General features: G+C 49.1%; 6 protein-coding genes across 8 annotated transcripts; 4 read left to right on the forward strand and 2 right to left on the reverse strand.

Moving 5' to 3' along the window:
- The first annotated feature begins 615 nt into the window (after nucleotides 1-615).
- LOC131091245 (cytochrome c oxidase subunit 6A1, mitochondrial) lies at nucleotides 616-2,193 on the forward strand. Its single transcript, XM_058037189.1, has 3 exons — nucleotides 616-736; nucleotides 1,019-1,158; nucleotides 1,924-2,193. Exons 1-3 carry the CDS (start codon nucleotides 631-633, stop codon nucleotides 2,002-2,004), a joined length of 327 nt encoding a protein of 108 aa, XP_057893172.1. The 5' UTR covers nucleotides 616-630; the 3' UTR covers nucleotides 2,005-2,193.
- A 1,711-nt stretch (nucleotides 2,194-3,904) lies between these two features.
- On the reverse strand, nucleotides 3,905-5,423 carry TRIAP1 (TP53 regulated inhibitor of apoptosis 1). Its single transcript, XM_058037190.1, has 2 exons — nucleotides 5,237-5,423; nucleotides 3,905-4,538 (listed from the first exon to the last, which is right to left on the reverse strand). The coding sequence occupies exons 1-2, from the start codon at nucleotides 5,381-5,383 to the stop codon at nucleotides 4,455-4,457; spliced, it is 231 nt and encodes a 76-aa protein (XP_057893173.1). The 5' UTR covers nucleotides 5,384-5,423; the 3' UTR covers nucleotides 3,905-4,454.
- A 45-nt stretch (nucleotides 5,424-5,468) lies between these two features.
- Nucleotides 5,469-7,830, forward strand: GATC (glutamyl-tRNA amidotransferase subunit C). Of its 2 annotated transcripts, none has more exons than XM_058036985.1 (4): nucleotides 5,469-5,612; nucleotides 6,354-6,520; nucleotides 6,903-7,006; nucleotides 7,386-7,830. In XM_058036985.1, exons 1-4 carry the CDS (start codon nucleotides 5,469-5,471, stop codon nucleotides 7,442-7,444), a joined length of 474 nt encoding a protein of 157 aa, XP_057892968.1. In that variant the 3' UTR covers nucleotides 7,445-7,830. The 2 variants fall into 2 exon arrangements, with proteins under 2 accessions (XP_057892968.1, XP_057892969.1); XM_058036986.1 differs by having other exon boundaries at nucleotides 6,357-6,520.
- Nucleotides 7,831-11,027: 3,197 nt separating this feature from the next.
- Nucleotides 11,028-13,377, forward strand: LOC131091235 (dynein light chain 1, cytoplasmic). Of its 2 annotated transcripts, none has more exons than XM_058037175.1 (3): nucleotides 11,028-11,183; nucleotides 11,730-11,870; nucleotides 12,988-13,377. In XM_058037175.1, exons 1-3 carry the CDS (start codon nucleotides 11,028-11,030, stop codon nucleotides 13,123-13,125), a joined length of 435 nt encoding a protein of 144 aa, XP_057893158.1. In that variant the 3' UTR covers nucleotides 13,126-13,377. The 2 variants fall into 2 exon arrangements, with proteins under 2 accessions (XP_057893158.1, XP_057893159.1); XM_058037176.1 differs by having other exon boundaries at nucleotides 11,109-11,184; nucleotides 11,734-11,870.
- A 113-nt stretch (nucleotides 13,378-13,490) lies between these two features.
- COQ5 (coenzyme Q5, methyltransferase) lies at nucleotides 13,491-18,405 on the reverse strand. Its single transcript, XM_058037174.1, has 7 exons — nucleotides 18,258-18,405; nucleotides 17,723-17,872; nucleotides 17,010-17,237; nucleotides 16,189-16,295; nucleotides 14,513-14,601; nucleotides 14,200-14,311; nucleotides 13,491-14,083 (listed from the first exon to the last, which is right to left on the reverse strand). The coding sequence occupies exons 1-7, from the start codon at nucleotides 18,403-18,405 to the stop codon at nucleotides 13,982-13,984; spliced, it is 936 nt and encodes a 311-aa protein (XP_057893157.1). The 3' UTR covers nucleotides 13,491-13,981.
- Nucleotides 18,406-20,484: 2,079 nt separating this feature from the next.
- Nucleotides 20,485-23,649, forward strand: LOC131091257 (dynein light chain 1, cytoplasmic-like). The gene is made up of 3 exons (XM_058037212.1): nucleotides 20,485-20,618; nucleotides 21,131-21,268; nucleotides 23,044-23,649. Exons 2-3 carry the CDS (start codon nucleotides 21,137-21,139, stop codon nucleotides 23,179-23,181), a joined length of 270 nt encoding a protein of 89 aa, XP_057893195.1. The 5' UTR covers nucleotides 20,485-20,618; nucleotides 21,131-21,136; the 3' UTR covers nucleotides 23,182-23,649.
- Nucleotides 23,650-26,328: the final 2,679 nt, after the last annotated feature.

Genomic DNA, 26,328 nt, shown 5'->3' on the forward strand with positions numbered 1-26,328 from the left:
CCATTTGAGGGCCCCTTTGATCCCCTCATGCCTGGGACCTCCCCAGACTCTCCCTGACCCCACAGCCCGAGGACTTTGCACTCTCTGAACGACTCATCACTCTCTACCTGACAGGAGGATGGAGGCGGGTGAGGATCGGCCTTTTCTCCCAGGCAATAGCAACAGGACAGGAGAGAACGGCCTCCAGCTGCACCAGAGGAGGTTAAGGTTGGACATCAGGAGTAATTTCTCCACAGAAAGTGTGATCAGACATTGGAATGGGCTGCTCAGGGAGGTGGTGCAATCACCGTCCCTGGAGGTATTTAAGGAAAGACTGAGAGCCATGGTCTGGCTGACACGGTAATGTTCGGTCATAGGACGGACACGATGCTCTCCGAGGTCACCTCCAAGCTAAGCGAGTGTCGCTATCACACTGTGTCCCCTGTCACCGCCCCCAGCTCCGCCCTCAGCCCCAAGATGGCGCCGGGCCGCCCCTCAGCCCGCACCGCGCTGACGTCACCGCCCCCGCCCCTCCCGCGCAGGGCGGCGCATGCGCGCGGGCGGCCCCGCTCAAGGTCAGCGCGGCCGCTGCTGCCGCCGGTCCCGCCCGGCGCGGTTCCGGTTCCGGTCCCGCCGTGCGGACAGTAGGACATGGCGGCGCTCGGACGGGTGTCCCGCCTGCTGCTCGGCGCCGCTGTCCCGCGCTCCCTGCCGGGGCGCGGCTTGGCGGCGGCCGCCACACACGAGGAGGGCGGAGGTAACGGGGCTCTGCGGGGCGAGGGCGGAGCCGGGGCCCGCCGCTGGCGCGGCGCTGCCCTTGACAGCCGATGCCCTTCTCTGCGGGAACGGGGCACGGCAGGCGCTCGGTGGGGCCTGAACCGGGGCTTAAACCATGAGCCGGGATCCCTGTTACAGACGGGTTGGAGCGTGGGACGCAGGTTCATTAGCGCCCCGTTAACGCGCGAATTGCGGTGACGCGTGTGCGGTCGGTGTCGCTGCCGGGAGCCGTGCTGGTTCTGATGCCGCTGTCCCTGCCCAGCCCGCTTGTGGAAGACGCTGACGTTCGTGGTGGCGCTGCCCGGCGTGGCCGTGTGCATGCTCAACTGCTACCTGATGGCGCAGCACGAGCACGAGCGGCCCGAGTTCGTGCCCTACGCGCACCTCCGCATCCGGACCAAGGTACCTGTGCCCGGCCACGGCCCTGTCCCCCCGCACGGCTGCAGAGCCTCCTCTGAGACTGCCGCATGACACGGCTGTGCTACCAACTCACGGATGTGTCTGAGGCAGTGAGGGTTTGTCACAGCTCTGGTGGAGTACCCGTGATACTCACAGACCCTCCCACCCAGAGTGATCCTCCCAATGTATTGCTGAAAGGTGTTTCAGTCCTAGAGCTGCTTAAAGTAATACAGATCCCAAAATACTCAAAATTGGGGTCCTCATAATACTGCACAGTGTTTGTTTAAGAGCAAAGATTGTGCTGTTTAGAGACTGCGGCTCCCAGCTAAGAGAGACAAGAGTTTTCCAGCTCTTGCTTCCCCAAATCCTGGGAGCCAGCTTGCCTAATTCAGCCTATCAAGCTGATCATAGAATCATTTAGGTTGGAAAAGTTTTCTGAGATGGAGTCCAACCTTTGACTGATCTCCACCTTGTGAGCCAGATCATGGCACTAAGTGCTGCATCCAGTCTGTACCTAAACACCTCCAGGGACGGTGACCCCAGCAGCATGGGCAGTTTGTCCCGATGTTTAGCAACCCTTTTTGTGAAGAAATTCCTCCTGATGTCCATCCTGAACCTCCTGTGGCACAGCTTGAGGCTGTTTCCTCCTGTCCTGTCACTGATTGCCTGTGAGAATTGATGTTTGAGTGTGTGCTGTTCTTGGTTTCAGGTGCTTGTAGGGATTGTTCAGCAGCTGCCACTGGCTGATTTTCTTTCTTCTTCCAACAGCGTTTCCCCTGGGGTGATGGGAATAAAACTCTGTTTCACAACCCCCACGCTAACCCTCTCCCAACTGGTTATGAAGATTAAAACCAAGATCCTGCCAACAGCCAGAACTTTGGCTCTCCCCATCCTGAACCAGAATGTCGAGTGGGAGCCATCATTTCTGGGGTCATAGTTTCAGAAACTCTGTGTTTCTTCTGTGATGAAGCCGAGTGGTGTTGTGGCCCAGTGTGTACGTGTGATGGGGCCCTTTAAATAAACAATTCTGAACATGAATTTGGGATTTGACTTGTTTACCTGAATCCTTTGGAGTTTTTCAGTTCAGTGTTGGCAAAAAGCATCATAAAGCATGAAGATTTCCCCCAGGACAGAGTGCAGGAGCAAAGGGGTTTGACTGCCTGCATGGTAACACGTGTTCCTGTGTCTGATAACACAAACAACAGGAATGCATCTGGCATAGAACATCAATCAATTTTGTGTTCTTCATGTCTGGTTTAACTGATGGCTCTAAACTCACAGCCAGAACAACAGATACATAGATTAATATTCAATATATACTGAAGCACATTCTCCATTATCAGCTCTTGCAATATTTATTAACAGTCATGAAGGTGATTTTTCTCTTGGTCCCTTCTGGCACAGGGAGGCAGCAAAGATGTTGAGCTAAGCTCTGCCTTCACACTGTTCTCAAATTTTCAGGTACATCAGCACATATCTTGCTCACCACTCTGCTTTCCTTAAAGCTGCAGTCTGTACCAAGTCTCTCACACAGGTTTTGCAGAAGAAAACACAATTTTGGTTCTACTGCTTCTGTCTGTATAGCATGTACTGTGTCATGCAGAAGCTGCCTGAAGCAGAAGGGATGAGTGAGCCACCAGCCTGAGCCTGTGCCAGTACAACTTTCATTTTCAAGGTTTTGCTCGCTACAAGTCAACCATTTTCCAGTTCTTACTATAACTTCTGTATTTTTTGCACAATGTGAATCTGAGCTTTATCTCAGCTGTCATAATGTGGTTCTTCCCAAAAGGCAGAACACAGCAGCTGCTTTGGCATCTAGCTGTGGAAAGGAGTGATGGTTGGCAGAGAGAATCTCACTGTGGCACTGCAGGATGCCCTTCCCCATGTTTCCATGGGATTTTTTTGTCAGCTTACCAGTAAAAGACTGCTGAGAGAGGTTTTCCTGTGTTGAAAGTACAAGGCACTGAAGGGCACAGTTGTTTTAAAGCTGACAGTCACATTACATTTACCCCTACACGAAGATCACAGAAAAGCAAACTGGTTTTGTGTGTGATTCCTTAAAACACAAAAGTTAGAGTCAACTGTCTCCAAAATGCTATTTACAGATCCTTCCCTCAGACCTGCTGCACTTTGCCAACAGCCTGTTTTCTCAGTGCTGTACTTAAGCCCTGCGCTGGCACTGCAGGAGCTCTCTGCACAGAGAGAGAACAGGAGTGTGGCTCACCTGGCTCTGACTGGCACAGGAACAGCCTCGGGCTGCAGCAGCTCCTGATCCTCTGCACAAGGACTCAGGGTCTGGGCTCTGTGAGGGGCTGTGCTGCAGACAGGCCAGCTATGCTGTTGGAGAACTGCACCTTTTCAGTTTTGGTTTTTTTTTAAGTAGAATCTTTAAATAATTAGTAGTAATTAAAAGCAGAGAGTGAAGAAGCTTCCTTTTTTCCTCACTGTAATTCCAAAATTATGAAGTTATCTTTTGTCCCCAGTCCATAATATCTTTTTCCCCTGTGTTGGTGTAAGGAGAGGGGCAAGCTTTGCCCCATCCCTGGTGAGGATCAAACCACAGAAATGTGTAATGCTAAAGGAGAGAGAATTCCAAGTTCATGGATGTGTCAGTACCTCAGAAAAGGCTGAAGTAGCCTCTGCATTAAAAGTCTTCTCAGGGGCTGATCAGGCACTTCCATCCCTCCCAGGGGGCACAATCAGACTCTACTGCACAGTTACCTACTTGAACAAAATAAACCTGGTTGTATTTATTTTAGCCAAGCTGTTGCAGGTCCACTAGTGCTCTTAAACCATCTCTGCAGCTGACACAAAACAGTGCTTAAGCCCTTCAGGATTACATGAAACTAATTTCATCACCAAAATTCAACAGCATAGAGATGATAGCAAGTACATCAACCCCCTTCATATTCTTTTTAAACACTTTGAAGTGTTATATAAATAAGCAAAAGAAATCAGTCACAGAGAACCCATCCCAGCCCACTCCAACCAGCATTCCCCACTGCAGAGTACATTCAGTAGGAAGCTCACATGAATTTTTAAGCTGTCAGATGCTGAACCACCACCAAGTTTCACTGGCAAGGAGGCAGCAGTTACCACATTATCCATTTTCTTTTGGTTTTTTTTTTTTTTTTTTTTTTTTTTTTTTTTTCTTTTAGCTGTTTGTTTTCACAAGCAGAGAACATCTGTCACTTCCTAAAAAGCAGTTAACAAAGGTCTTCTGGTGGCACCTGTGGCACACCTGGCGCTGGTGCTCAGTCCAAAGGCTGCTGTTAGTGACTCCACCCATACTGGCAACATCAGGAGGAGTTCTCAGTTTTTCCTTTACTTGGGCCCATGAACTCCAGGCCCTCAATGGGTATGTCCTTTTCTTTGATTGCTTTCTGAAAAGAAAAAAACCAAATACTTAAATTCAGCACTTCTTTATAGGGCTACATGAGGTTATCTTTGATACAAAACACAGAACCACAGACACTGTAAAACACCTCTGAGATCATCCAGTCCAACCTATGGCCCATGAGTATTACCAGACCAAGGCCATGCCCAGGCTCTCCTTAAACACTGCCTACACCTCCCTTAGCAGCCCATTTCAACATCTGATCACCCTTCCTGTGAAAAAACTCCTCCTAAAGCCCAACCTAAACCTCCCTGGTGCAGCTTAAATCTGTATCCTCTTGTCATATGGCTTGTTGCCTGAATAGAAACCATATAAAAAAACAAGTGATCTAGAAAAAGTAGTCTTACGGGCTAGTTTGAATAAAGTTTCAATGTTAAAGTTGCTGGTTTGAATAAAGTTTCAATGCTGCTGAAGGATGTACTGAGAACTCACTGAGCTACAGTCGCTCTAATAGAAACGCGCTGCAGCCTCTACAGATCCGCCTTAAGAAATGTAAAATAAAAATAAGAAACGCCTGTAAATTATTGATGTCATGACCGACAGACACGGGGCGGGACAAGCCCAGCGCTGCGTGTGGGGGTCCGTGTGAGGCCTGAGGCTGCCGGGGGCACCGGGCCGGCGCTGGGAGCGATCAGCGCGGGGAAGGACGCGAGGGGCAGGGAGCGGGGGCCGGCCCGGACGCACCTGCACGCAGAGCTGGTAGCGCTTGAAGAGCTGCCCGCAGGGGTCGCCGGCGCTGTCGCCCTTGAGGAACTTCTCTGCGAACCAGCGGTTGAAGCACTGGTCGTACTCGCGCTTCAGCTCGGTGCACGCCTCGCCCACGCTGTTCATCGCGGCGGCCGCGCCGGACGGGCCGGGCCGGGCCGGGCCGGGCGCGCCGCCACTGACGCACATCCGGCGGGGCCGGGAGGCGGCGATGCGCGCGCTGCTGCTCGGGGCCTGGCTCCGCGCCGGGCGGGGCCTCCCGCGGGCACCGGGGAGCGGCCGCCGGCACCGGGAGCACCGGGGACACAGCGGGCACAGCGGGCACAGCGAGCACCGGCCGCAGGCACCGCTCCGGGTAACACCGCAGGCACCGCTCGGGCACCGCCGCTCCGCCCCCCGCGAGGCGGGCACGGGATACCGCACCCGTTAATCGCCCCAGAGAGGGACAGCGATCGGCGGGTCCCTGCATTTGGTGACCTTAAAGGTCTTTTACAGCCGTAACGATTTTAGGATTCTTTGTAAACTTCGTTTTTTACGTGTAACAAGTGTGGAAACCCAGAGCAGGGGGAGTATTTCTGTGTCTGCTCTGGGGTGCCCTGACCCCCAGGGCAGCTCTGACTTTGACCCTCATTCATGGAGAAAGTTTCCCGGACTTTAAGATAGACCAGAACCCACAAAACTGTGAAATAAATTATAGAGAGTAGTGTAGGTGTATGACTTGGTGAGAAATTTAGGTTTTGGGATTTTTAGTATGTTGTGGATGGAAGCGAGATGGAAGGCACAGGGTGCTGTCCTGGGTTTCTTCTTCATGCCGGTTCTTCCTTCTTCATGGGTTTGGGTGGCATTTTGTAATTGGGTAGAAAAGTCTGCATTGCAGCTCTTTGGGATCAGTTATTGGGTTAAAAGGGAAAATAATCCAGGTGTCAGCTCTTAATTGGATAGTTTAGTCTTTAAAGACCTTGTAACAAGAGATTGTTGGCCATTTTGTGCCTTCCAATGAAAACCTGCCGAACTCACAGTAATGGGTAGCAAGAACGTAGCACTATTAAACTTGCTGGTTTTTGACTGTTTTGTCCGTATTGATGCTTTTGTACAGCAGAAGGTGTCGGTGGAAGTGCTGCAGCACCTGGAGCACCTGGCCCTGGTGGATTTCCGGGATGCAGAGGGCGTGCAGCGGCTGCAGAAAGCAATCCAGTTTGCTGATCAGCTTCATGAAGTGAACACTGATGGCGTGGAACCCATGGATTCAGTGCTGGAGGACAGGTGGTGAATCACAGCAGCCTCCTTTTATCTGTTCATGCATCAAAATGTTTGTTTCTGTCACCTTTTCCCCCTGGGAATCACCATGCATGTGACCCCTTTGCTCAAAACATCCTCGTGGGGTTCTGTGTGGGGGAAAGTTGTCATTGGCTGTGTAATTTTTATGTGTGAGCAAAGCAAAGGTGAACTTCAGTTCTTTAATCTGCCTTAATTGTCACACTGCACCCCCAGTGCCTGCCAGTGCCATTTATTGGTGCTTCAGAATGTTCCAGTACTTGTGTCAGTGTTTATTTAAGAGACCAACTCCAGATCTAGAGATAAGCCACCCTTCCTACCTCATATTCACACAACAGCTTGAAGACAACCAGTAACCTTTGTCCTTCAGGTGTCTGTATCTCAGAGAAGATGATGTGACAGAAGGCAACTGCACCAAAGAACTGCTAGAAAACGCCAGAGAGAAAGTAGAGGAATATTTTGTGGCTCCACCAGGTATTGACTTGGTTACAAAAATCTCTTAATCTCACCTGAATTAACCTGAAGAAAATAACCTGCCATAGCTGCATTTACTTTCAGAAATACTAGTCAATAATAGGGAGCACTAAAAGAAATGTCTGTATCCATCTGTGTAAAACAATTCACAATTTATGGTCCAGAAGCAGCACAGAGGCTGACCTGACTCTGGAGTTACTGCACACCTTGGGAAATTCCTTACAGGAGGTCAGGCACTTCCTTACTTCCCTGACTTTCTCAGGATATTTAGGCAGCCTGTACATGGAGTAAACTGCATAAACACTTCCATGCCGAGGTGTCCTGCCCACAAGTTAACTTACAGCTGGTCTCACACAACCTGTTTTTTGTTTTCTCTCAGGTAACATCCCTTTACCAAAGCTGGAAGAACAAGAGACTTTTCTGCAGGGCTCTCAGTGACAGCCCAAAGCCCAAATGTCCTTTCAGTATTTTATTTGGGGAAAATGAAGTTTTGTGCAGTCACACCCTGTGTATTTTGGTCAGAAGAAGAGCACTTGCAAGACAGAAGAAAGGAAGTGTAAAAGTTTAGTAGTGCTGCTGAAATATTCAATGTCTCTGAAGCTGGACAGCAGCTTGGCAGATGACCTGGGTGCTTTTATTTGGCAAAGTGAATTTGCTGTCTGGAGGTGAGAGCAAACCCTTGTACCACTCTTAATTGTGCAATTACCTCATTATTTGTTTAAGCATCCATAATATACTCACCTAGTTGCATAAAACATGTAATTACTGTGATACTTGAATTCTTTCAAGGGTATTGAAATAAAGCCTGTATTTAACACCACTAATCCAATCCTCTGCAAAGCTGTAACAAAACTGTATTATTATTTTAGTCTGAGATTTGTCAAGATTCAGACCCTGCAAATGCTGAAATTTTACAAATATACAAGCTCAGCATGTAAGGAATTTAATATGTGTATAGAAATCATAACAAGGAAAGACTTCAAATATCTATCAAACAATATGATCAATACCACAATCATAATATCAGGTAATTCCCATTTTGAGAAGTCCCCCCTTGATCTATCCATTTTGGCCTGTTTGACCATTAGAGAGAATGGGGACAGTATTATTTACACAGAAGAAGGAAGAGGAATTTGAGAGGGAACTGACTGCCTGCAGGAGCTTTTAACCCAAAATAGCATCAAGTAACTATTTAAAGGCAACAACTAAACCAGCAATTTGGACAAGATGATCCCACATTGCCAATGCAGCACAGGCTAAACTTAAAACTGCCAATTCAGTGCTGCTCCCACACACTCCAGGGGGAGAACAGACTGCCTGATGCTTGTTCCCTGCAGCCCAAACTGCATTTAAAGTGGGAAACACATCTCCCTAATGAAGGGGTTTGATGCAACTTCACCACAAATAAGGGAATTACAACCTGGACTCAGACACCTGCAACCACCAAAAAGAAAAGCTCACAGAGGGCAGATGAGGTGCCTGTGGGGCAGGGCATGTCAGTGCCTCTGTGGGTCCAACACTGGTGGTGCTGAGCCCCAGGGGATGGTGCTGAGCCCCACTGGGCCCTGGCTGCACTTTGAGAGAGGGAGAGAGACCCCCTCATGTGCTGGTTCCCCTGCATTCACTGCAGCACTCAGTAAATGGATCCAGTTTCTCTGGGGACCATGGAGATAACCTCACTTAGAGCTGCTGACATTTTTCCACCACCACAAAACTGTAGATCTAAAATTAGATTGGAAGCTCTTGCATATAAATCCCAGGTTTACAAAGAAAATTTCAATGTGGAGATTTCTTCACCTTTGTGGGAAGAAAAAGAAGATGGAAGTTGTTTTATTGTTTCATTAATAACAATGATTATTTTATGTTTTAGTATTAACTGGGAGCCCCAGGAAAAAGCTCTGTTAGTACAGAGATAGGTTGTGCAACACAGAGTGAAAAACCACCTCATGAAAAGTGCTTACAGCCTAAACTGGAGAGCAGTCTCATGAGATGCCTTATCCATTACCCAGTTTTCTTCAGCACCTCCTCTACCCCTGCTATCATCTCCTGTGTTTATTTGTTCTGCCTTTCCCTGCAGCTCTATCCTGAGGGAAACTCTACTTTTATACTCTTAATTACCAAGTAGGGCTGTGATGTATCCCGGGCTTTAATGTTTCTCATTAACAACGTGTATCTCACCCACACTGCCATTTCCTGCAGTCGTCATCACAACTGTTCCTTCAGCAAACCATTTCTTAATAAATGCAGAGAAATTTGCCTGCAGCTACCAAACACAGCCACCTCCTCCGAGATCCATGGGTGTTTCTGAAGTTCAGTGGGAGCATTTGGAAGATTGTTAAATGGTTCCATTCTGTCAGCACAAAACTGTCCAGTACTCAAAGAACAACTGCAAGTGCTGCAGATTCTGAACACAGTTCTGGAAATTAATTATTTACTGTGGCCCCAAGACCACTCAGAACTTCTTCATGGTTCTAGCACACAAGCAAAGTTGTGAACTGTATCTCTATTTGGAGTGTTAAAACCTGTGAGTCAGGAGTTATTTCTGAGATATTCTAGACTGACAAAAGTATTACATTATGCAGTTTCAGTATTTCTGGGGGCAGTGTATTCTTCTGAGGTTGCCTTAGAGTTTGCAAAAGCACAGAGTTCCTTGCAGTTGTGCTGCTTTTGCTCTAAATAACACTGAGTAGTGAATATGCAAAATATTTGCATTGCAAGTGAGGTGAATGACTGCTCTTGAGGTGGGTTTTTTTAAATTTCTACAAGGAAATGGGAGTCCTACCAACCAGTATTTAACAACCTCTTTTAAATCATCCTGTGCTGTTTGCTGTAGACATGGTTCAGAGTCCTGTTATTAACAGATCAGCAGTGGAAGACTCAACAGCAATGTTCTATCTGCTGACAAGAGAGTAAGCAGAAAGTGCCCCAGGGAGAGTGAAACTAAGAAAACAGAGCACTGAGGTTCTACCAAAACATCTTGCTTCATTTAAACAAAAGGAAAAAAAAAACCAAAACAAAACCAACCCAACAACCAACCAAAACAACCCCCAAACCAAACACAAGCAAAAAAAGGCAAGAGTTGCAGAAATAGTGAGGTCTGCAAAAGATGGTGTAGAAGTCTGATAGATTTGGTTCATTAAAGGAACAAAGTTTGGAGCTGACTTATACCCAGTAAACATGGGTCAAAATTCTATCAGAGGTCACTTGAAAAGACACAACAGAAAACAGACAAGTGAACAGGACAGGTGATCAAAGGCCATTCACAAGCTGTGGAACTCCTTCCTTTGACATGGGTGGCTTCACTCCAGTAAAGGCCATACTACTGAAACAGCTGCCCCAGGTAATATCCCAGTATTCTTTCAGTAATATCACATACAATTGAAAGGGATATTTCCAACAAGAGCTTGTTCCAAAGAGAAACAAAGTCTGTTATTGGTTCAACTCAGCATCTCTGTGATCCAGGCTGGGGCAAGTAATAAAATGGCTTTTGGGGCCCACACATCACCTATGGAAAGGTGTTTTACAGAACCTGGTGGACACATTACAATGCCTCAGAGACTGGCCATACTTTAAGGAACTAGTTTTTTACCCAGGATCACCTGAGGATGCCACACAGAATTAGAGTAGAAATGACCTCAGAGATCATTGAGTCCAATCGGTGACTGAACACCACCATGTCAACCACACGACGACACTCAATGTCATGTCCAGTCATTCCTTAAACACCTGCAGGGACAGTGACACCACCACTTCCCTTGGGCAGCCCCTTCCAATGTGTAATCAACAGATCTGTGAAGAAATTCCTCCCAATATCCAACCTAAACCTCCCGTGGCGCAGCAGACCACAGCAACACGGGAGTCGGGACTGGAAATTTTCCATACCCAGCCCAAATCTGCGTGACCATCCCAACACACGCGCCCCGCATCCCGCCGGTTGCCACGGCAACGGACGCGGCGCGGGGCATCGCGGGCCGCAAGACAATGCCGCAGTAAAACCCGGCCGGGCGCCGCGCCGCAGCCAATGGGCGTTCAGGGGCCGGCAGCGCTGACCAATGGACGCCCGGGAGGCGGTGCCGGCGGCCAATGGGGGCGGTCCGCGCTCAGGGGGCGGGGCAGAGGCGCTGCGAGGCGCGTACGGACCAGAGCGCAGCGCCGTCCGCTCCGCAGCGCCCGCACGGTGAGGGACGGGACGGGACGGGACGGGACGGGGCGGGGCGCGGGCGGGACGGGACAGGACGGGACGGGACAGGACGGGACAGGGCGCGGGCGGCTCCAGAGGCTCCGCCATCCCGGTACCGGGGACCCCGTGTGTCCCGGAGGCGCCACCGTGCCTGGGCTCTTCCCCGGCCGCCGCCTCCGGTTTTCCCGCATCCCCGGCAGCCGCACGGGGCTCAGAGCCCTTTGCCGTGCGTGCCGGGCTTTCCTCGCCTCCCCCGGGGCAGGGAAGGGCGTCGGGACGGGCGGTGGAGCGGCCGCGCTCTCTCGCGGGGCTCCCGGGGCAGCGCCGGGCTGGGGAGGGCCGGGAGGGCGGCGGTGCTTGTGCGGCTCCGGCCGGAGAGCGGGTGCCGAACGTGAGGCGGCGATTGAGCCCCGCTGCTCGGGCCGTGCCCGGCACTCCCGGCCGGGGCGGGGGCACCGCGGCGATACCCACGGGCTGCTGGGCAGCAGGTGGTTCTGGCAGGTGCTCCTGCAACTTTAAATTTCCTTCTTTTTTTCCTCCAAGCAATCAATCATGAGTGATCGAAAGGCAGTGATCAAAAATGCGGACATGTCAGAGGAGATGCAGCAAGACTCGGTGGAATGTGCAACTCAAGCCTTGGAGAAATACAACATCGAGAAGGACATCGCTGCTCACATAAAGAAGGTAGATGTTGGCTTGTGATGTGCTCATGAAAAATCAATTGGGGAGAATGCTGCTAGGCAAGTAGCTCTAGAGAAACGAGTTCTAGAGGCACCAGATAATCAAGTTAGACTTTCTCTCTTTCTGTTCTGTTCCCCACCCTTTACGTGGACCTTTCTAGGTCCTTTTGCTTTTCTCTTGTAATGCCTTACACCATTTCTGCCACTGTCTGTGGTCCACGTGAGGACAGAGCGGCACCTGGCTGTCCCTGTGACTGATGAGCTGGTACAAGACACGGGCTCTGTGCAGCCTATTTAAAGTGTTGCTTTGCCGACCATGTAATAAGTGGGTTTGGTTTTTTGCCTTTCCCACCACATGTAAGACAAGCTGTTCATGCTAATGCTGAACAGATGGTTCATAGCTTACAGTTTGTCACATTTTCTCTCTTGACTCCTACTGGGAGCCTGTCTGAGCTGCAAGGAGCTGAAGGGTTTGGTTGAGCAGAACAGAAACTTCCATGTCCTCACAAAATTCTCTTCAGCTGACAGCTGTTAGGTACTGCAGTATAAATCCATTTACTGCATGGGTTTGCTCACTGCAGACCTGTACACAGGAGTTTATTTGTAGCAGGCTCCTGACAGCAGCATGTCACATCATCATCATCTCATGACCAGGTGTCAGAGATATGGCAGAGAATTTTCCATCAAGTGTTCTTTCAGCATCCTTACTGCAAAAAGAAGCTAATGAAGTCCATTAGCTTCAGAAATAGAAGCTAATATAGAAAAATACCAGTTTCATTGGAGATTCAGAACAAGCACACAAATTCTTAGAAGTTATGGTTTGAGATCATGGCATGACTGTAGGGGAAAAGTTACCTCCCCAAACATATGTTTTAAGCTTATTCCTGCTCTGCTTGGAAGCACTTGTTTTTTTTTTTGGTATGACTAAGCAGCAGATGAGTTATAAAGTGACAGATGATCCTTATGTGCTTAAGAGCATATGCTGCTCCTTAATTGCCTTCTTCCAAAAGTGATACTTGTTATCAAGTGACAAGTCATTGCCAAAAAAACCTTCCCAACTGTTAGACAATATCAGTATAATTACCATGAAAATGCTGACTTTCTAATTCTCTATTCTGTAGGAATTTGACAAGAAATACAATCCCACGTGGCACTGCATCGTGGGCAGGAATTTTGGCAGCTACGTGACTCATGAGACCAAGCACTTCATCTACTTCTACCTCGGCCAAGTCGCTATTCTTCTGTTCAAGTCTGGCTAGAGCCATGGACTGTTACTGAAACTTGCATCCAGTTACAGGACTGCACACTGATTCCCACCTTCAGCCTTCCTGGGGAAACACATCTTGATCTTCAGGTCTTGTATTGTATTGTTAATGTCAGGGATTTTGCTGTAGCGGCTGGTATTTTCATTGTGGCTATATAAAAAAGTAAAAATGTCTTCCTTGTATTTATTTTCTTTCAAAAGATGGCTTCTTTGCTAATAAAATCGTTTATCCCTTTGCCCTCTTGAATTACCCTCTTTATTGCCATGTGAAGGATGAACAACCCCACCTCGATTCCCACACCCCAAATCCATCCTTTCTTAGGAAACCTTCTTACAAGACTGATTTAAGTGGAAAAAAAGTTGATGCACAGCCCTTTTATTTCATAAGCCTTCCATTTGCCTTTGAAAGGAGTCATGGGAAAAAATCCTTCAACTCCACATGACAAAGATAATAACAGCTTCATAAAAGTCCACAGTTACTTCATAAATCCAAGTTACTTCTCACAAGTATAATATCCTCCTTTAAAGCTTAGTAACAAGAAAGGCATCTTATTTGGAGACTAATCAGTCTGTCTTTATCCACACCCATTGCCAACTTGCTTTGCTTGTCAGCATTGCTCGGTTTTGGCCACATCCTTTACATTGCACTTGAAGGGAAATGCAAGTGTAAGAAATACCACTGGAATCACTCCACAGGTTTCTTGGTGGGGAGAGGTAACTTGTGTTCTTCTGAGCCCAGCTGCTGAGCAAGGATTGGCTGCACAACTTCTTAGGACTCCTTTTGATCCCGTTAAAATTCCACAGCTTTCACATCCCTCATGAAAATACTTTTGGTGTTTTGGTACCCAGACTCAGAGTTTGAAACCTGAGTGAATGGCAACAATGCCAAAGTTCAAATTCTCATAATCCACTCTGAAAAAGCCTGCATCTTCTATCATTGCCTTCAGCTCCTCCTGAAAAATAAATGCCATAAGTATTAATAACCTGAAGGCCCATAAGCCAGCTGGCCACAAGATTATGCTGGAATTGTGGTTTGTGTGTCAGTGAATTTGGGGAAATCCTGCCTTACCTGAGGGGGGAACTGTCGGATGCTCTCCACAAGGTACTGGTAAGACCTCCAGTCACCAGCAATAACCTCACCCAGAACAGGGATAACCTGGAAACTGTAGAGATCATAGAGCCTGCACAGAGAGATGGTAAATACAGATTAACAGAAACACATTCAAACCCTCTCCAACATGAGCTGGTCTCTGTGCCACTAGGCTATGCAGTCTGTAGCTGCTTTAAAAGTGCACCAAGACGTGGTCTCAGTGTCTCCACCTCTTATTGAGTACAAACAAGAGAGCCCTGTGACCTGGCATAAAGCATCACCATGTTCCTACCTGGAAAGAAGAGGGTTGCTGACATGACTGAATTCAAGGCAGAGAAATCTTCCTCCTGGTTTCAGCACACGATAGGCCTCTTGGAGTGCCTGAGACAAAGCAGATAAGTTTGCTACTGTAGAACAGCACCTGCCTATTATCATGCCATGTGATGTTATCATGCAACTGTGATGAACTGAGGAGAATGAAGAGCATCCTGCCTGGCAGTCTGCAAGATTTACACATCCCAAGACAAATATAAAAAAAAGCCCCAAATGTGCCACAACCCAAAGCACAAATACTCTTGCTGTTACATAAATAGATTTTTACAAGGCTTTGTGTCAAAACTGTGATGTTGGGTTTGCAATTTTCTTTCCCTACTTGCAGTTGATGAAAGTTTGTTGGCAGAGCTCTTATAATTACAGACCAAACACAAAAGGGAGAAGGTGACTCAGGGACAAGAAACTGAAAATCAAAAACAGGCAGGATAATTTTTTTTCAATCAAAAGATTTTACTGTGAGGCACACCCAAAGGTTCAAAGCAGGAACGATACTGGGTTTCGGATGAGCAATGTGTAAGAACAGGAAGGAAAGAGAAAGAAGAAAATCTTTGGGTACTTTGAAAATTCCATCCTGCATCAAAATGGAATACCTAACAAGAATCTAGACAAAATCCTGTTTAAAACTGTTTATTCTTTCATACAGGAGCAGAGTTGTATTCCAGAACCTCTGAAGGTTGTACATTTGCTTGACTTCAACTGTCCTGTTCCTATGGGATAAAATATCAACACTACACAGGAGCTCTGCACAAGAGTTGGCAGCTTGGCTGTGTTTTGTACAGGTCTCCAGGGAGCTCTGCTACCAGGCTGCTCTATGCAACAAGGCAAAGAGCCTGGGCTTTGGAAGGGTGCAGACAAAGCACCAGGAAAAGCCCCATGCACATTAAGTTCAAAGGAATATGGTTCAAGGTGGTTTGGATCCAAATGTTTCACCTTCCACAGGAGCTCTGCCAAGGTTGTAACACTCCTCCAAAACAGACAATGAGTGCCTCCAGACAGGTGTCACCCCCACAGCAGCCAGTCCTTCTCAAAGGACTGAGATAGTTCACAACAAAGAGGTACTATTTATCCTAATTAAAATCAGACTTGTTCTTTCTAGGGAGCTCTGCCACCAGCCAGTGCAGACACTCAGCAGCAGTGGGCTGAGCAGGCTGGTTCAGCAGCAGTGGGGGCAGCAGCCTCCTCCCCACTCTGCTCTGGCAGCTCTGTTGGCTCAGGCAGGGAGGCAGAAGGGGACAGGAAGCACTGGAGCCACTGTTGGTGGGATATAGATCAGGTACTGCAGGAAGGTTTGAGATGTGCAGCCTGACTGCCCTGTGCATGTGCAGATCCGCCCATGCCATAGGTCAGGAGAAGGTGGGGAGTGACTGCAACATGCAGCCCTCTGCCTTAGGAACCTGAGACTGGGTGGCTTGCCAGGCTGGAAGGATTGGGTGCAACTGGTATAAATCTATCTTTTTATGACAAAGGTGGGGCACTTAATTGCATTTTCTATTCACACAAGTTACATGCCACTTATTTTAAATGTTTCAGGAGTAGACTAGGATCTTCCTTTATCCAAAGGAGTTCCTACTTTGCTTCCTTTGTAGAGTAAAAAATCATAAGGACCCCATGTCAGGATACACTACAGTAACTCACCAGATCAATACGAGTTACATTTCGGATTCCAAAGGAAATTGTGTAAACATCAAATTTATCATCATCAAAGGGCAACTCTTCAGCATTCCCCAGTACCCAGGACAAGCCTGTAGTGAAAGACAAGTCATAGAACTGAGCTCAGACTGCTCCAAAAAGGCTAGAACTTACCCATTCTAGAAGGAATTGATTACATTAAAGTGAGTGATATTGAAAACAAATGTTTCCATTTTGCAGTTTTGTTAGAGGAAAAACACCTTGGCCTCTACTAGCCAATCTTTCAAGACAGAGTAGTTGATTTTGCAGATCAGCCAAAACACCATTCTGCACATACACACAGTGAGTATGTTCCACAAGGATTTTACCCAAAATTTGCATCAGAGTGGAATGCACTGTTGGTTGCCATTTGTGGCAAAATTGTAAAAAGAGAATCCCTGCTCAAAGTGTAGCTATGGACAATTACTAACATCTTGCCATGCAACAGTGGTCAGAACACTTAACACATTTTGCTAGAAATCTCCCACAGGTTGAGGAACATGAAAAGCCACACTCCATCAGGACTATCAGTATGTGATGCAGTCGCAGATGTGTTGCTTCCTAGTCCCCAAAGGATGAAGACCATGTCTGTCTGTGGAGCATGGATGTCCAGGTTATTGACAAGCAGATAAAATGCACAGTCAGTGACTGTGCAGCTCATGCTCCTTTTCCCCATGCACAGCTCCCACTCTTCCTGAATGTACACAGGGAAACAGCAAAAAAACCTCTGTCCCTTACAACTTCTTGCTATCAGGAAGGTTAGTGCCACAATACAATGCAATATTTACCTTCAGAGTAGCCAAGATGCTGCGCTTTCTGCTTCCCAACTTTTAACATTTCTCTGTTGATGTCACAGACCACCACTTGGGAATCCCCTAGTGAGTTGTTAAATTTGTCATTCTGGTAACTCTCAAAAATTTCCTGCCATGACAAATTCTGATCGTGCTTGAGCTTCCTCTGGAGCTGGCGTTGTCGTACAGAGCGAACATAATTAATGAACCGAAAGGCAATGTCACCTGCAGTTGTTTCAAAGGAAAGATACACATTTTGGAATGGTTTCTGACTCCAGGAAGTTGAAACATAAGGCTTTAAACATCCAACTAACTTACTACTTCTTTTTAGTCATATATATTTATAAAAACACCCCCTCAGACACACTGTAATAGACACAGAAAGAGCGTGTGTGTGTACATGGGTAAAGACAAAAAGGGAACTTATTAAAATCAAAGAGTCCATCACATTCTACAAATTCACATAGTTTCCCATAACATATCATGGCAGGATTATAACACTTTCAGACCCTTAAAGCAAGATATTACAAAACACAAAGATATCAGTTCTCAAACCTTCTCGGGGAAAATTAAGTAGATGCTTCACCAGTTTTAAAGACAGGGAGCTAAGGGTGAGAAAAAAAACCCAGCAGGAAACATAATTCTGAGCAGACTAAAACAGCTGAAAAAGAGTGTGGCATTGTCATGTGGAACTCACCAAAATTATTTACCTGTTCCCCCAGCAACATCGAGAAGGAGTGTTCCTGGGCAAGGGTTCATTTTATGCACGAGGATATCCTTCCACACCCGATGAATTCCCAGAGTCATTGAATCATTCATTACATCGTATTTCTTGGCCACATTTTCAAAGACCTGATAAACTGCAAAGAAAGGACATGGGAATGAGATGCAATTTACTTAAAAATGCTTATGTGTAAGTAAAACTTATCTTTTATTGCACTGTGGAGGTCTCTCCACTATGTGGAGCTGAAAAATACCACAAGAAAACTCATAAAAAAAAAAAAAAAAAAAGATTGAATGGACTGAGTCTGTTGCCTGACAAAGGTGTCTGGAGAAGCACAGCCTTCCCGAGCTGAGGGAAGTAGCAGCGATATTATTCACCGAGACTCCAGGTAACACCCTAAACAAGGGCCCAGCCCCACGCACGTCCCCAGCACTGTGGATGGAGAACGATCACCGGCTGCCGGGAGCCCGGCTCGGCCCCGGGCCCGGCCCGCCCTCTCCCGCCGCCGCCGCCGCCCTCACTTTTCTCCCTCCTCTCCTCCTCCGTCACGGTCTGGAAGCCGAAATGCATCTCCGGCCCCGCGGCCAGGCCGCGCCGCGCCCGCAGAGCCGCGGCGGGCCGGGACAGCAGCGCCCGGCAGCGGCACCGCCACAGCCGCACGGCCGCCATCTTCGGCACGGCCAGAGGGGGCGGCGCTGCGCCCGCGGAGCTCCTGCCGGGACAGAGCCCAGAGAGCGCTCCGCCCGCGGAGCTCCTACCGGGACAGAGCCGGGACAGCGCTCCGCCCGCGGAGCTCCTACCGGGACGGAGCCGGGACAGCGCTCCGCCCGCGGAGCTCCTGCCGGGACAGAGCCGGGACAGCGCTCCGCCCGTGCCCGCTCCCACCAGGGACGTTCCCCGCAGCCCAAGGCGCCGCCGCTCCTGCCGGACGCGGTTACCGAACCCCCCGCCCCCGGTACCACCGCTGCTCTGCGGTGGAACCGGTGCTGTGAGGGCAAGCGTGATGGGGAAAAAAACCCCCAAACCCCAAACCAAGCGCAACCCTCGTGGTGTACTTGAGTAATTTTGCAAATAGTTAAACTTCGTTTTATTTAGCTTTTCTTTAGATTTCTAATTTTGCAGTTTTCTTCACTTAAAGTGAAGCCTCGTGAGGAAGGGGAGGGAGGGTTTGTGGGTTCTTATGAATTGCAAGGAGGAGTGAAAGATGCTTTGATTCCGGTTAGGAGCATTAGGACACATTAGAAACTTAACGTTTCTTTTCTTTTCTTTTTCTTTTCCTTTTCCCAAAACCTGTCCTGCTTATCACACTCCTTGAATCATCCAGGAGTTCTGCCAGCTTTGTAGATACAAAGAAGTTACTTAACCCATTCTTAGGAGAGATGACATCATGCTATTAAAATCAGCCCAGGGACTGCATTCCCAAGGCATGAGCTGGGCTCCCTCACCCAGGACCTTCCTTCCATATTGAGACTTCTAGCACCATCATCAGACCACACCACAATTTTCTCTTATTTTCCTCATATTATATTTTTAAACTCTATGTTCTTTGCAGTAGGATGCCCTCCAAAGCATCATGTTTGGTTTTGTTGGGTATTTTTCTCAGCTATAGTGACAGATGATCTTTGCCTACCAGAGCAGTGACTGGGAGTCCCTCTCACACTGTAGTCATGGACACTGCATGGACACCAGTGACCAGCTGCATTCACAGTCACAGAATGGGTCAGGCTGGAAGGGACCACTGTTGGTTACATGGTCCAACCTTCCTGCTCCAGCAGGGTTATCCCAGAGCACATGGCACAGGATTGTGTCCAAATGGTTCTGGAATAGCTCCACTGATGGAGACTCCACAACCTCTCTGGACAACCTGTTCCAGTGCACAGTCACCTGCACAGTGAAGAAATTCTTCTTGCTCAGGTGGACCAGTTCCTGTGCACCAGTTTCTGTGTGTTGTCCGCCTCTTGTCCTATTCTCAGCACCACCGAGAAGATCCTGGTCCATCTCTGACACCCACCCTTTAGATATTTGTACACATTAATGAGGTCCCCTGTCAGCTGTCTTCTCTTGAGGCTGAACAGGCCTGGCTTCCTCAGTCTTCCCTCACAGGAGAGATACTCTCGTCCCTTTATCATCCGTGCTGCCCTCCACTGGACCTGCTGCAGGAGCTTTATGTCTCTCTTGTCCTGAGGAGCACAGAGCTGGACACAGCGCTCCAGATGTGCTGAGCAGAAGGGCAGCATCACCTCCCTGGCCTGCTGGCAATGCTCTCCCTAATGCTCTCCAGGAGTCCATTGGCTCCCTTGGCCCCCAAGGCACACTGCTGGCTCAGGGACAGTTTGTTATCCACAAGGACCCCAAGCTCCATCTCCGCAGAGCCGCTTTCCAGCCGGTCAGCCCCCAACCTGCACCAGTGCTCGGGGTTATTCCTTCCCCTTCTTCCTTCCTGCGTTCAAGCAGCTCAGTCGTGAATAAAAAAACAAAGCGACGGGGAACGGCTGCGCAGGGCCGGAGAGCCGCCAGTCGCGGCCTGTCCCGCGCTAGGCAGGCGGGCCCGGAGCCGCCCCAAGGCCGCGCCTCACCGCGGCCGCCGGTCGCCATGGCAACGGCCGCAAGGCATGCCGGGCTGAAAGAAATTGCTGCGGCAAAACCCTGCAAGAGCGCCGGAGCGGGGCCAATGAGATTTCGGGGTGATGGTGGCGGTGACCAATGGCTGACGGCCGGTGCTGAGGGGGCGGGGCTGGGGGCGCTCGGAGGCGCCGGCGGCGCGCGCGGGTCGGTTAAACAGCCGCGGCGGCGGAGCCGAGTGCGTTCCTCGCTCTGCGCCGTCCCGCACCGTCACCGGCTCTGCATCCGCACCACGCCCATACCGCGGCGCCCGCTCGACGGTGAGGGCAAGGCGTTACCGACTTGAGCATTGGGCAAGGGCAGCTGCCGAGAGGGGTCGGGTCCGGCTCGGGAAGTCTGGGACTGGGCAACCCCCCCGTGCCTGGGCTCTTCCCCGGCCGCCGCCTCCGGTTTTCCCGCATCCCCGGCAGCTGCCGGCGGCCGCACGGGGCTCCGAGCCCTTGGCCGCGCGTTCCGGGTTTCCTCGCCTCCCTCGGGGCAGGGAAGGGCGTCAGGATGGGCTCGCGGGGCTCCCGGGGCAGCGCCGGGCTGGGGAGGGCCGGGAGGGTGGCGGTGCTTGTGCGGCTCCGGCCGGAGAGCGGGTGCCGAACGTGAGGCGGCGATTGAGCCCCGCTGCTCGGGCCGTGCCCGGCACTCCCGGCCGGGGCGGGGGCACCGCGCGGCGCCCGAGAGCGCGCTGGGAATGGCGATACCCGTGGGGCTGCTGGGCAGCAGGTGGTTCTGGCAGGTGCTCCTGCAACTTAGAATTTCCTTCTTTTTTCCCTCCAAGCAGGCAATCATGAGTGACCGAAAGGCAGTGATCAAAAATGCGGACATGTCAGAGGAGATGCAGCAAGATGCTGTGGAATGTGCAACTCAAGCTTTGGAGAAATACAACATCGAGAAGGACATCGCTGCTCACATAAAGAAGGTAGATGTTGGCTTGTAATGTGCTCGTGATATCTCTATGCACATGAAAAATCAATTGGGGAGAATGCTGCTAGGCGAGTAGTGCTACAAAAACAAGTTCTAGAGACGCTAGATAATCACGTTGGACTTTCTCTTTAGGCTGATGTCCATGTGTTGTTTTACCCACCCTTTACGGGTCCTTTCTAGGTGCTGCTTTTTTCTTGCAGTGCTTTCTGCTTACGGCCTTTTTTGCCACTGTCTGTTGTCCACGTGAGGATAGAGTGGCACCTGACTGTCCCTGTGACTGATGAGCTGGTACAAAACACAGGGACTCTATTGAGCTCTCCTGTGGTTTTCCTCTGAGAGGTAGCTTGTTCTGGGTTTCGTCTGTATTTAACTTAATCTTAAGGATCTCTTTACAATTCTTGCCAGCTGGATCAAAAATAGCAGTGGAAAAGTGGTTTTCTGTAATTCTCTGTAATCACACCTCTCTTTACGTAGTGGTATAAGAAAAAAAGAAAAAAAAATCCTGGTGGCTCTGCTTATCTGTTGTTTGCAACGTCTGTGTCATCCTTTATGTAGGATTAACAATACATGAGAAAGATCTAGTTCAGATTATATTTCCTGCTTCGTCAGCTCAGGAGAACAGAGAAATGAAAGTGCGTCAGTAGAAGTTGAAGTGATCTGAGAGGAAGAGCTGTTGAAATGTTGAGGCCGATTGGACTGAAACTGTCTGAGTTAACTGCTTGGCACGAGGAGCTAAGTTTGATAAAGGTTTAGGCCACAAGCTGTGAATTTTCACATAGATATGTTAACTTTTACCTAGCACTGTGAAAAAGGGCCTCAAGAGCTGGTTCAAGCTGGAAAATAAGGAAGTTATAAATGTCAGCAGAAAACACAACGTGAGAGATAAAAAAGACTGTCCAGCGACAATGAAAAAACCCCAGTAAAGAACAAGAAGTCCCCAGACCCCGATGTTGTTATTAGTGAGAAGTGTGAGGGGTGGGGAGCTGAGGCTGGGACGGTGTGATTGCCTGGCAGTTTCTTTGTCCGGGTCCTTCTGAAGGCACCCAGCTGGAACTGTTCTGCTGCTGTACCAAAGAAAGCCTGGGGCTCTGCTCCGGGATACCTGGGCTGGAGGTGACTTTAAAACTTGGGATACTTAGAGTGGAGAAGTTTCTCTAATATGTGAAGTAATTCATCCATGCAGAACTATTGTTTCTGTTAAAGAAATACTTGTTTGCTGTGACCAGAATACTGAAAGGCTTTTTCTTTCCAGACACATAAGGTACCTATGAAAGTTGAAAAGAGAGTTTAGTACTTTTCACGTGTCCTTTGTTGCAACTACTGGGAATTAGTAGAGGATTTGTTTGAGAACATGTAAATTACAACTGCTTAGATTTATTGATCATACTGTTGTTACACAGCAGGTGGCAGAGAATTTTCTGTTTTGTAGCTGTGCTGCTGATAAACAATGAAGTCTAAATTATGGCTTTGTCTCTGTGGGTACAAAACTAATGATGAATCTTTTATTTGAGAATTGTAGATTCAAGAATGTTATGAATTATGGGGGAATAGAAGACTACTTTCCTTCAACAAAAGTAATGTTTTAAACTTAGTACTGCTCGGTTAGGAAGCACTGTGGGGTTTTTGTGTCTGACTAAGCAGCAGGTGAACAATAAGATGTAAATAAAATAATCCTAGTACTTAAAGAGCATCTGTTCTTCCTCTGATTGCCTTGCTCAGAAGGTGAAATCTATTAGATGAGTTCTTAATTTGTAGTGATCTGTTTTGCAGGAGTTTGACAAGAAATACAATCCCACTTGGCACTGCATCGTGGGCAGGAATTTTGGCAGCTACGTGACTCATGAGACCAAGCACTTCATCTACTTCTACCTCGGCCAAGTCGCTATTCTTCTGTTCAAGTCTGGCTAGAGCCATGGACTGTTACTGAAACTTGCATCCAGTTACAGGACTCTGACCAGTTACTGCAGCCTTCCTGAGGACACAGGCCTTGATCTTCAAGGGCGATGGCAGGGATTATGTTGTAACAGATGACATTACATCGTGGATATAAAAAGGAAAAGTACCAAAAAAGTCTTCCTTGTATTTATTTTTTTCCAGAAGGCTCCTCCTTTGCTACTAGAGCTGTTGGAGCAGTTTTGCTTTTGCAAGTTTTATAGCCATCTACTGTATTTCTGATTACTGCTAGTGCTATGCAAGTACTGACAGTGTGTTTAGCTCTTTATGTTCCAAACTTCTCTTATTATTTTGATTTTACTTTTATAAAATAATTTTCCCCCTCTTGTTTTGCTGGATGTGCTGTCCCAAAATCTGAGCTGTTTCTTTTTTCTGCTGTCTCTGGAGAAGTGTACTGGAGAATAAAAGCCAAGTTCTACCCCAGCCAGGTTGTTATTTCTGGCTGATTTGTACGTGTTGGTGATGGTGGATGACTGGGTCTGGGTGGGTCATGGGGAATGCTGCCTGAGGGGTGTGTGGGGCTGCAGGGGCTGGCTGCACCCCGGGCATGGAGTGGAGCCACCCCTGCGGGCCTGGCAACAAAGGACAGCAGCTGCACTGCTCAGGGGGAGTGGGAGCCCCAGGGCGGTGCTTGTGCAGTGTGGGTGGCAGGGCCTGGCTCCCAGCCAGAGGGCGGCTGCTGAACGTGAGCTGGGTTTGAGCAGCTGCTGCCCGAGCTGTGCCCCTGCCTGGCACACCCGGCTGATGCTGCTCAGTGACACTGGTGGCACTGAGGGCACGCTGGGAATGGCAATACCCGTGGGGCTGCTTGGCAGGGGCTTCCTCCTGCAAATAAACCCTCTTGGTACAAACATCCATGTATGATCAGGCAGCTGTGGTACAGGATACACACATGGCAAGGAAATGCAGCAGCAGCTTCTGCAGGGTCCATTTGGGCTGTGGAGAAATGGGAAGGTGAAAGACAAATCACAGTCGTTACAAAGAGGATAAATGGTTGATTGTAATAGCCTTTAATTAAACACTATCCACACCAGACATAAACAGGGAATACTTGGAATAGTGAAATACTGTGATTATGTCATACTTTGGACTTTTCCTGGGGCCTGGTGTCACCTCAAAGAAATCTCTTCCAAAATCCAGAATACCTGAAAGCTGAACTAAATGCATGGCACTGTGGTTAGACAGGCCTGTGCTCTGTCAGGGACAAGGAGGAGCTGCAGTTGCCTTGCCCTGGGTCGAAGGCCGTCTGTCTGTCCCATGTCCTACTCCTGGTGACGTGTTGCAGGGAAGGAAAATATGTGGAGCCTTGAAGATAAGCTCAGTGTCCTCTGTGTTTTTCCAGTAACCCCAGACTCTGCTGATAGCAGCTATCTTGCTGAGAAAAAACTCAGAAACTCTTCTCAGCGTGGGCTCAAAGCTCCCTGACCAACTAGAAGTAATGGCTAACCAGGCCAATAGAACGACTCGGGATCTTGTTCATCGAAGGGTGCTTTCAGGAGCCGCAGGAGGCATTTAGTCGATCCTCTCCCTGTTCATTACAGTGACCACAGCATTACAATTGTTTTAGGCAGGGCTAGGCCGCAGCCGCTCTCGCGGGTGTCCCCGCTTACCGGGGCCGCGGGACCTGCGGCGTTCCCGTCGCCATGGGAATGGCAGCGGGCGCGCGGCACGCCGGGCGGGGGAACGCCCCGCCCATCATCCCGCGTCTGACCAATGAGCTGCTGGGGAGCTCCTGGCGGTGACCAATGGCTGGCGGCCGGCGGGCAGGGGGTGTGGCCGGGGCGCTCCGGAGCAATGGCGGCGGAGCCGGAGCCGCCGGGCGGGGATGGCGGAGCGCGGCTGGGACCTGAGGGGAGCTGGGGAACTGCCGCCCTTCCCGTGGCCGGGGACACTGCATCGCACACCCGCCCAACGCTGCCCTCGCCCTTCCTCTGCCCGGCACACCGGCCAACACTGCCATCGCCCTTCCCGTGCCCGGCATACCCGGGTGCCAGTCGGGCTCTGCAGTGTTGAGTGTGGCACTGCAGATGATGTAATTAGGGCAAATGTTTGTTACTAATACCTTCCTATTGAGCACTATTTGAACTACATGGTTGTTTTTATTTGGGGGAAGACTTCCTTGTATTTATAGTCTTTCCACAGCAAGCTAGTTTGCTAATAAAAATGTTGTCCTTTGCTTTTAAAAGTTTTGTGTCTGTCTACTCTCTATCTGGTACTGCATATGCTCTTTCTTATTTATTTTCAAATGTGGAGGAGCAACTTCATTAGAAAGTTGAGGGGTTTTTCCCCCTCAAATCCAGAAGATCTAAACACTGTGGTAGCTAAACTCAGTTTGGTCAGTGATTCTGAGAATAATAGACCTCAATAGGGAACAATCAGGTGTTAAAATAAGGCCTTTATGAGGCTTTTCTTAATATTTATAGAGGATTGGTTTGAAATGTGTACAACACAAATTCCTGAATTTGTTGATCATGCTGGTGTTACAGAGCATGCGGCCTGTGCATACAAAACTAGCAGTGAAGCTTTCGCTTGAGGGCTGTACATCCAGATCATGGTATGGATTACGGGGGTAAAGATGCCCTTACACGCTCCACCTATACTTTTTTTTTTTTAAGAAGCTGGGAATTGCTCTCCCACAGAACTTGAAGCTCCCATCCCTAAAACAATGGAAAAAGCATCAGGAGTTGCACTCAAGAAAGCATTTTAAAGGTTAAAAGAATTGTCTTTAGGATCCGAGTTGCCTTGTGAGTTTTTTCCCCTTTGAGGGAAAAGTTAAAAAACGTCACTTCAAGTAGGCCTGATAAAGTACTTTTTTTCTTTTGCTTTTAACTTTTACGGTTATTTGCTACAAACCGATGGCAAGGATTTTATACCAGATGATTTTCCATCCTGCTGAGGTGGGGGCGATCCCGTCGGTGCCGGTGAGGAGGGAGGGGCGGGCTCCGGGCTCGGTGCAGGCCCAGCCCCGGCTCCCGGCACGCCCCGCGCGGCCCAGGACTACAAATCCCGTCATGCCCGGGGGCCCGCCCGAACCGGCTGCATCCGGGTCCAGCCACTGCTGCGGGCGACTCGTCGCCATTACGGGGCAGCGGCGGCCGAGCC

This window comes from Melospiza georgiana, chromosome 18, assembly GCF_028018845.1.
Source record: "Melospiza georgiana isolate bMelGeo1 chromosome 18, bMelGeo1.pri, whole genome shotgun sequence".
In the NCBI taxonomy this organism is placed as follows: domain Eukaryota; kingdom Metazoa; phylum Chordata; class Aves; order Passeriformes; family Passerellidae; genus Melospiza; species Melospiza georgiana.

Excerpts from the sequence above, each read along its gene's own strand:
- LOC131091245 (XM_058037189.1), top strand. The coding sequence starts at position 631 with ATGGCGGCGCTCGGACGGGTGTCCCGCCTGCTGCTCGGCGCCGCTGTC. Across the intron at positions 737-1,018 it reads CACACACGAGGAGGGCGGAG|CCCGCTTGTGGAAGACGCTG; the intron begins GTAACGGGGCTC and ends GTCCCTGCCCAG. Across the intron at positions 1,159-1,923 it reads ACCTCCGCATCCGGACCAAG|CGTTTCCCCTGGGGTGATGG; the intron begins GTACCTGTGCCC and ends TTCTTCCAACAG.
- TRIAP1 (XM_058037190.1), bottom strand. The coding sequence starts at position 5,383 with ATGAACAGCGTGGGCGAGGCGTGCACCGAGCTGAAGCGCGAGTACGAC. Across the intron at positions 4,539-5,236 it reads GCTACCAGCTCTGCGTGCAG|AAAGCAATCAAAGAAAAGGA; the intron begins GTGCGTCCGGGC and ends TTTTCTTTTCAG.
- GATC (XM_058036985.1), top strand. The coding sequence starts at position 5,469 with ATGCGCGCGCTGCTGCTCGGGGCCTGGCTCCGCGCCGGGCGGGGCCTC. Across the intron at positions 5,613-6,353 it reads GGCCGCAGGCACCGCTCCGG|CAGAAGGTGTCGGTGGAAGT; the intron begins GTAACACCGCAG and ends GCTTTTGTACAG. Across the intron at positions 6,521-6,902 it reads GATTCAGTGCTGGAGGACAG|GTGTCTGTATCTCAGAGAAG; the intron begins GTGGTGAATCAC and ends TTTGTCCTTCAG.
- LOC131091235 (XM_058037175.1), top strand. The coding sequence starts at position 11,028 with ATGGGCGTTCAGGGGCCGGCAGCGCTGACCAATGGACGCCCGGGAGGC. Across the intron at positions 11,184-11,729 it reads CGCTCCGCAGCGCCCGCACG|CAATCAATCATGAGTGATCG; the intron begins GTGAGGGACGGG and ends TTTTCCTCCAAG. Across the intron at positions 11,871-12,987 it reads TCGCTGCTCACATAAAGAAG|GAATTTGACAAGAAATACAA; the intron begins GTAGATGTTGGC and ends TCTATTCTGTAG.
- COQ5 (XM_058037174.1), bottom strand. The coding sequence starts at position 18,405 with ATGGCGGCCGTGCGGCTGTGGCGGTGCCGCTGCCGGGCGCTGCTGTCC. Across the intron at positions 17,873-18,257 it reads GGAGGAGAGGAGGGAGAAAA|TTTATCAGGTCTTTGAAAAT; the intron begins GTGAGGGCGGCG and ends CTTTCTTTGCAG. Across the intron at positions 14,602-16,188 it reads ATGTAACTCGTATTGATCTG|GCACTCCAAGAGGCCTATCG; the intron begins GTGAGTTACTGT and ends GCTTTGTCTCAG.
- LOC131091257 (XM_058037212.1), top strand. The coding sequence starts at position 21,137 with ATGAGTGACCGAAAGGCAGTGATCAAAAATGCGGACATGTCAGAGGAG. Across the intron at positions 21,269-23,043 it reads TCGCTGCTCACATAAAGAAG|GAGTTTGACAAGAAATACAA; the intron begins GTAGATGTTGGC and ends TCTGTTTTGCAG.